Raw genomic sequence first — 8,543 nt, 5'->3', positions numbered from 1 at the left:
ATATATATATTTAAATATACATTGGGTATTGCTATTTACTTAATGACGTAACGTGAGTCAACACAAAACATTCTATTTTTCTCGATTTTCAGAGAGACAACAAATTTAGAACGACACTTATATCGATTTATATCTTCAAATGGACATAAATTGATTAGAATTTAGTGGCAGCTGATCTCATTTTCATAAACTTTTTCTGCAATTTCTTTATTCGCAATATCACTTATCAATGGCTTTTCATTTGATGACACAAATCGACACAAGACGTCATAAGTGTCATTCTATCTTTGTCATTCTCTTAATGCCAAGAAAGATAGAACGATATGACGACTTGTGTCGACTTGGTCATCAAGTGGAAAGTACCCATTAATGTCATGTGAATGAGGCTTAATGGTAACTTTAGTAAAACCTAACCTAAAATCGCATCGATCAGGTGCAACAACGCGTTGCGTGAGACAGTTTTACAATTTTCGTTTCGTTGCCAATTTGTCAATTGGCAACCAATTCCCATAGTGACGTATATTTATTCCCTTAAAGCGACGTTAATTGTAATTATAGAGGTAAGGGCGAATCTAAACGAATGAGGTGTTTGATCTCCTGACGTTTGTCATGTATTGTTAATCACTACCTGCATTTCAGTAAAATAGATCAATTATTATCGAACCTCTTTTGTTATATTTATGTGCCTCGGACACGTGTTATCTTAACGCTAAAATATAGCACATTCGCTATTTCGTTTCTTATCGATAGCTATTATCATACCAAACATTCGGTTTAAAAGAAATAATAAAATAGTTTAAACGATGATATTCTCAATTTTACAATTGTATCAAAATTAGCAGAATATTATGATACGATTAACTATATTAAAATAATTAGTTGACAAGAGACTATTTCATATAATAAAATCTCTAAATGCAGCCCAGGTTGAACAAATTATTATAATGTTAAAATGACTGACTCCAAAATGAACGTTAAAAATAATTTTTCAATCATTTCCGATTCATTTAATGTCATTATCCTGAGTTAATTGTTGTTCTGCTTGGGAATGAAGTAATGTAATTGATTTGGCAATGAAATAGTACATAAATATTCTGTATATTAAAAAAAAACGTGGCAATATTTTATTATTTAATCGGTAAAAATATTTATATATTTTTATATTTAATTTTATTAATTTTATTTAAATATATCACTTTTAGTATGCTAAGCGGCCGAATTTCTATCAGACATTGCTAATTGTAATAACAAAGTGGATGCTGCATGAATTCGCGTAATACTAATTATCGTAAGAGTAACTGATCGATTCAACCCACGTCCGATATCCATCAGCAAGATTTTTGTAGAAAGAAAGATACATTATCCAAAGTTCTCAGAACGTAAGTTTTCTCTGTCAGATTCCGGACGTCGCGGACAATAATAATGGACATCGGACATCGGACGCGATTCGAATGTATTCATAAATAAATTGAACGTTAACGCTAACACGTGCAAGACTAAAGCGCCGAGGCATAATCAAGCGTAATAATCTCTTTAGCTCAATAGAATGGGTATAGTTTCCAGTACAAAAAGGACCATCATGCCGTCGACGCGAGACCTCGTCAAAGAATTGATCGCCAAGGACTCGGTCGTCATATTCTCCAAGACGTACTGTCCTTATTGTAAAATGGCCAAGGAGGTATCTATATGCTCTCTGTTTAATATGAGATTATAAACGAAACAACTACGTCACGTGACAAATGGTCTATATAGATATAGATCGCTGTATTGAATTTGTTGATTGACATATACGGCTTCAAAAATTAAAGAAATACCTTCTGATATTCTTAGTATCTTTAAAAATTAATCAAGTTTTATTCTCCCTGCAATTTTCAATCTGACGTCTCAGCTGTTTAAGTACTGTTAAGTCAACATTGCAATTTTTTGTGAGTCTATTAAATGTTATATATATTCTTATATTAAAAATTGCCCTTTTTATACTAATTTGCAATTTGTTGAAAAAATTATGTCACGTTTTCTGCACTGCGATATGTAAATTTAAATATAATAATTTATTATTTACATTATTTATTATTAATTATAAAATAAGAGAATTTTAGTGATAAATTATTAATTTATAATTTATTTGTTTTAATCAATTTCTTTAAATTTTGGTGTAGGTATTTGACTCGTTGCAGAAGTCGTACACAGCGATAGAGTTAGATGATAGAGAGGATGCGCAGGAAATACAAGATGTGCTGGGTGAAATAACTGGCGCCAGGTCAGTGCCCAGGGTATTCCTCAACGGAGAATGTTTAGGAGGCGGTACCGACGTAAAGAAATTGTTACAGAGTGGCGAACTTATAAAAAAATTTTGAATTTCCACTGTCGAAGCGTCTTATGATAAATTGTGAAAATAATTCGTTCGTAATAAGGAACAAATTATTCTAATAATAAATCAAATATATATCTATGCTGATATAAGAGAGGAAAAAGATATTTTTTGAATGGACTTCCTATATATATATATTCCTATCCTGCTTTCATTGATTGTATTCTTCATTGGAAATAAAGATAAATATAAATGCGTAAACATCAATTAATTTTACTTATTAATCTTACTTTAATTATTTAATTTGTCATTTAAATTTTATTTATAAAAAAGTAGCTTATAAAATGAAGTTATGTTTATTTGATTTAAATTGCAAGTTTCAATTAAATTCCAACTAAAGTTAGAATTTGATTGATTTGTTTACTGATGAATATTTCTTAAGGTAAAAATTACAGGAAAATGCTTAACTATGCTAAATGCTTGCTTAATCCTTTTCCTTAATCCTTTTCCTAATCCCCAACTTTATTTTCATAAAATAATGAAACTAATAATTCCATTTAATTAACAAAAGCTGTATTATTACTCGAAGAGTGAATTGGTGATTAAGTATTAATTATAGTACGGTCCAAGTTATTCTTAAAAAAACTGTGATTGACAATTTTAATTTATATGTATAGAATATTTGTATAAAAAAATTACTTCAAATTTTAGCGCATTCATCAGTCGAATTACGTAACTTATTACGCTTTATTTTATTATTTTCACGGATAAAAAATTAGCCTTTCATCAGCTACTCTTTCTGCATTCTCGGTTTCCTCGCTCTTTTCGCAAATCAACGTATCAATCTTGTTGCGGAAAGAATTTATTAGTGCAAATAAAAAAAAATATAAGCTAAAAAAAGGCAAAGTAATCAAGTTCAAAGTCGATACAGTCGACAACACGGGGCACCACGTGTCCACCTCGATGACGGTGGTAGACACGCACACGCCTATCTAAAAATATACCGCAGTTCGGTGAGAGTCGACGCTCGATCGCGTCGATCCAGAACCGATCGGCCGTGAAGTGAGGAAGAAATGGATCTGACGCGGTATCGCAAAATCATAATTTATGTGCTAACATTTCTGGCGTATGCCTGGTCCGGCTACGGTGCCGGATTATTGACGAATCTACGGGACGCCGTGTTGGCGGCGGAGACGGTCTTCCAAGATCTTTTCGCCAACGCCATAACCGTGGCGAAGAAAATCAAGGATATACATGAAGTATTCGACGCCGCCGTGGAGGAGCACTGCGTCTTCAAGTGTCCTGACGGTGTGTAATCAATGTAATTCCAACGTGCGATATCATCAGCTGTCATCGTCGCGTTATCAGGTTATTCTCCAACGCCGCGATGCTATTGGTCGGTTTCCTCGATCGATTCGCGCGAATCTCTTTCTCTATCTTTTAATTGCACTTTCTACACTCTTTCCTTTTGGTCCCGTTTCTTTTTTATGATATTTTTGGAGCATTTGACTATCAATTTTAATTAATGTCCAAAAGTCTATTTTTATTAATATATAGATTAACTTTAATCTTGGTTTAACTTATTTTTTTATCTCTTTATAGTTCTATAGTTTTTTATAGTTCTAAAATATTACAAGAAAGTAAAGAATAAATATATTATAAACCAAGATTGAAGTTAATTTATATTATAAATTTTTCATTTTCTAGTGAACTTTTGGTTCAAGTTTAACTTCACATAATATAAAAATTGTTTTTTTTTTAATTATGATAATCACTAAAATTGATAGTTTTAGTAACTTTGAAAATTATTATACAAAATTATTATACAAAACTATATTTAAAAAAAATACAATTTTTATATTATCATAAGGTTAAGCTTAATAATAAATTCATTAGAAAATGAAAAATCAGTCTTAACTGAATCAGACTCAATGAATCTTTCTGTGTGTGTGTGTGTGTGTGTGTGTGTGTGTGTGTCACGTAATAAAACATTAATAATTTTATTATAAGAAAATAATATAGATATTATTTGATAATTAATCGTTGATTAATTTGATAATCGATGATTAAGTTAATCAGAGATTAGTTGAGATCGCCCCATTAATTTTTGCGTCTATAATTTTGCTACTAAAAATTATTATCCTTTTTGCCATTTTATTACGCTTTCCGTATCGAGCATAGAGGTTATGAGGGAAAAAAATTGCGATGAATAAAGAATCTTTTATTTCTCGTGAGCACAAATCATAAACGTGAAACGCGATGATTGACATGGTGCGTCGTGATTGGAGCGGTTGCGATTGAACAAATGGCGCATTATTTAAATCGTTTTCAGGATCCATACCGAAGGCAAACTGGAATCATAAACCTCGAAGTGACGGATGCGGGTCCCTTGGTATTCAGGTCGGTGTGTTTCCCCGAGAGGATAGATAAGTGATAAATGATATGCAATGTTTTTATATGTATAACATTTTTATCGCATTTTGTCAATTAATTGCATGAATAAGTGTGCATCGTCATGCATTTATAATTTAATATATAAATTTCTCGATAATTTACAATCTAAGTCGGCAATTAAATTTACAACTTAGTTAGCGCTTGTAATTTAATGTGATCGAGCTTGTAATTTAAATCTAGTTGAATTTGTAATTTAATTTGCAACGTTAACTCGAAGTCTATACATTTTGTAATATTCTTTGGCTTGCAATAATTCTTAATTATATTAATCATACCAAAGCAGAGAACAAAAAATCAAAGATGACATCAAAATAATTATTAAAATTCATTTTTCGATCAATTATTTTAACGTCATTTTGACGTGACCTCCAGTAAATACCACAAAATAGTAACATAACAACAGTTATAATTTCACACTCAACGATAATGTAACTATTGCATAAAATATGTATTATATTACATTTATATAAATACGTTCTCCTTGAAATTATGCAACTTTTAATTGGCATTTTTCCTTCTATTGTTAAAAATAAGCGAGTTATTCAGGTGGCCTGTTTTAGATGCCTCATCTCATCAGATGCCTGTATTTTTGAATGTGAAATCTAGAATGAGATAAATACAATTCTGAACGAAAAAAAACTTGAATCCAATTTTCAAGATTCAAGTTTGGTAAACTGCTTCTAATTATATGGAGGATAGTGTAGAGTGTATCAAACAAAAGAAAATCACACTTGAAGTTTGAAGATTGCATTCAAATCTTACTTCATTTAAAAATATTCGAAATTATACCATTGATTTTATATTACTATTGTTAGTTGGTGTTGACTAGACTGTTGCTCTGTTTGGGTATAATCGTTTCACCTACAAATTATTACAAACATTTGTAGGTGAATCAGGAATACCTTCCACTCGCTGAAATGACAAAGTGCTGCGACGCTCACGACATTTGCTACGACACTTGCAATACGGATAAGGAAAAGTGCGATCTCGAATTCAAAAGATGCCTTTACAAATATTGTGACACGTATCAAACCACCGCCATCAGTATCGTCAACACGTGTAAAACCGCGGCCAAGGCTCTTTTCACGGGAACGATTACGTTGGGTTGCAAGAGCTTCCTCGACGCCCAGAAACAGGCTTGTTACTGTCCCGACAAGTGGAGCAAAAATAAGAAATCGAAGAAAGCGGCACAGGCCGGAGGAGAATTATAATGTTGCATATATAATATAATATAAAAATAATAAGATGTATTTATACAACAAAATGTAAAATGTTAAATAGAATAGAAATTTGTAAATTTTGGATTTACTAAAAGAATTTTTGTAATGCCGTTCTTCTCATAATTTATAAGCCTAGATTAAATATATGTCAAATTTTGTAAAAGATATAAGTTTCCTGTTATAACTGTAAAATAATCGTTACTAATTAGAAGTTTTGTTAAAGTGAAGATAGAGAATAAGATATGTGCAATATTAAATAATTAATTGAATGATTGAGAATGATTTCCCTTTTGTAATATCAATTCAAGTAATATTAAAATCGTGTTTGTCTTTTGAAAAAACAATGGACGGTCTTTCTGATATAAATGTCAATGTGACAATTGTCCTCGGACAAAATCACCGTGCCGGGATTGGCATGAATAATAAATAATAAATTATCAAGTAACACTAATTGTCGAGACATTTGCTGAGATTTCCGTAAGGTGAAGCGGAAAATGGGAAACGCTAACTCCGCGCCACCTCCCAAAATTCATAAAGGTCAGAAGGAGGGCAAGTAAGATAATTTCTACTTTATGACAGAACTAGTCTTGTATAACTTCGCATTTTTTATTTTTGATTTGTTCTTGGAACAGACTTGTTTAAATTACTCATTTATATTCATTTAAAATTTTTGAAAAAGCGTCAAAAGTGAAGAAAAATATGCACATCATTTTCCTGCAATCTATATCTATACGAAAAACTTTTGCTGACTAAATTCCTTTCTTTTTAATTTATATGTAGTTTTTATAAAAACAAGTTATTTCCTCAATTAATTACTTGTATGAATGTAAAAGCGCAAGAATTGTTTTTGACGTTATAATATAGAATGTAGTGAATGGAACTTATCTTATTACGAGATCAATGGAACACGCAAAAGCATACTTTGCAGTTTTGCCTTTCACGTAGCGTAGATACCGGAAAAGGTAAACAACCCGGAAAGAACGGAAGCAGTAAAGCCACCAGCCAAAGTTCACAGAGTCAAAACGGGTACAAAGTCAGTTCTCGAGCGACAAATCCTTTCATCATTTTCTTTCTGCGACTTCGCAGCAAAAAACCGAATGAGCATGTCACCGTGATAGCGCGAGCTGCGGGTAAATTGTGGTCCCAGATGACTCCCGAACAGAGAAAGAAATATGTGGATCTTGCCAATGAGGAGAAGAAACGACGTCAGGAGAGGAAACGGAAGAGAAAACGATCATCCACACATTCGAGGTAATCCGTGAAAAAGAAATAAAAGTAATGAATAAAAATAATAACGATGATAAATTAGCATAAACTCTAAGTCAAGTGAATTGTTTATGATAAAAGTGGACTAAGTCCATAAAATTATAAGGTTCAAAAAGATGTAATTATATATTCAAATAATGTATCTAGTAAGAAAGTAGAGGAATGTAATTTGTAAAATCTAAGAGAGAGAATATTATATATCTTCCAAGAAACCACATAAATTATGGACTTATTTCACTTTTACTCAGAATCCTTCAAATGCAAGCTAGAGATGTGATCGCATTCCTATGTCCAGGATGAAGTAACAAAGTTTATAAAGGATCTATATCGCGCAAGGAGATCTTACACGCAATACGTCGTCGTATCTGGAAACAATCAAAGATGCAATTACGTATTTTTGATTTCTTTTTTATTTGTTAGTAGTCTTTTTTAGATCTATGTACAATAAATATTGATGTATTTTTATACATTATTAATTATCTTATCATTCAATTACTCTAAGCTAGGCGATCTGCCGTTTTTCTTTCGTTTTATTCGTTTCTCTCGTCTGAAAAAATTAAACTCGTAACGTTTCGTACCATAAATATATTATTTTTTTTTGTCGTCACGACCATTCCGCGAAGCGTCGCCCACAACGAGGGAGGGAAATTACGCGATTCGGGGCAATATCTTCGGGGCAACGTATTTCACGCTACCTCCTTCCTCTTTCCTTCACTTCGCGAAGGGAAATCGACGTATGCTTTCTCTCGCGATTTCGATACAAAAAATAATTTCGGCACGAGTCTCGCGACGCTTCGTGGAAGAGCCTGATTGCGCGCTCCGTTATTCTTTCCGAAACTAGAGCTACCCTCTCGCGATATTAGATAATAAAAACATACAGAGAATAATGAATACCGAACGAATGGGTGTGACATCGTATATGTGACAATTAAAATATAACGTATGAATATGTTCTTTAGTAAGTGTGATTTGTGTGTGTGTGTGTGTGTGTGTGCGCGCGCGCGTGTGTGTGCGTGTGTGTGCGCGCGCGCGCGTGTGTGCGTGCGTGCGTGTGTGTATGTGAGTCTATTTTGTATGTGTTTCATTCATCATCTCCCACAATAGTAATGATTATTAATGATAATAATAATGATAACAATTGATAAAAATTATGTAAACGATGGCGCTGACGATCGAGATTGACGATTTTACACTGGTGAGACGATGTCGGCGGCAATTAAACGACTTCCGTAATAATACAATGAGGATTATCATAGCATTACGCAGTTACCTTTTCTTCTTTATGATACAGT

At 32.5% G+C, this 8,543-nt stretch overlaps 3 protein-coding genes across 4 annotated transcripts; all 3 read left to right on the top strand.

Annotated features, from left to right (window-relative positions):
• Positions 1-396: 396 nt before the first annotated feature.
• On the top strand, positions 397-2,474 carry LOC108686203 (glutaredoxin-C4-like). 2 transcript variants are annotated; one of them, XM_018191362.1, is made up of 3 exons: positions 397-560; positions 1,538-1,678; positions 2,160-2,474. In XM_018191362.1, exons 2-3 carry the CDS (start codon positions 1,547-1,549, stop codon positions 2,355-2,357), a joined length of 330 nt encoding a protein of 109 aa, XP_018046851.1. In that variant the 5' UTR covers positions 397-560; positions 1,538-1,546; the 3' UTR covers positions 2,358-2,474. The 2 variants fall into 2 exon arrangements, with proteins under 2 accessions (XP_018046851.1, XP_018046852.1); XM_018191363.1 differs by having other exon boundaries at positions 398-560; positions 1,557-1,678.
• Positions 2,475-3,286: 812 nt separating this feature from the next.
• Positions 3,287-6,082, top strand: LOC108686207 (group XIIA secretory phospholipase A2). The gene is made up of 3 exons (XM_018191370.1): positions 3,287-3,619; positions 4,644-4,711; positions 5,653-6,082. Exons 1-3 carry the CDS (start codon positions 3,385-3,387, stop codon positions 5,974-5,976), a joined length of 627 nt encoding a protein of 208 aa, XP_018046859.1. The 5' UTR covers positions 3,287-3,384; the 3' UTR covers positions 5,977-6,082.
• Positions 6,083-6,859: 777 nt separating this feature from the next.
• On the top strand, positions 6,860-7,240 carry LOC108686177 (high mobility group protein homolog TDP-1-like). The gene has a single exon (XM_018191314.1). It carries the CDS (start codon positions 6,860-6,862, stop codon positions 7,238-7,240), a length of 381 nt encoding a protein of 126 aa, XP_018046803.1.
• The last annotated feature ends 1,303 nt before the right edge of the window (positions 7,241-8,543 follow it).

The sequence above is a fragment of the Atta colombica genome, unplaced genomic scaffold, assembly GCF_001594045.1.
Source record: "Atta colombica isolate Treedump-2 unplaced genomic scaffold, Acol1.0 scaffold166, whole genome shotgun sequence".
In the NCBI taxonomy this organism is placed as follows: domain Eukaryota; kingdom Metazoa; phylum Arthropoda; class Insecta; order Hymenoptera; family Formicidae; genus Atta; species Atta colombica.
This window is presented reverse-complemented; position numbering and strand designations above follow the sequence as displayed.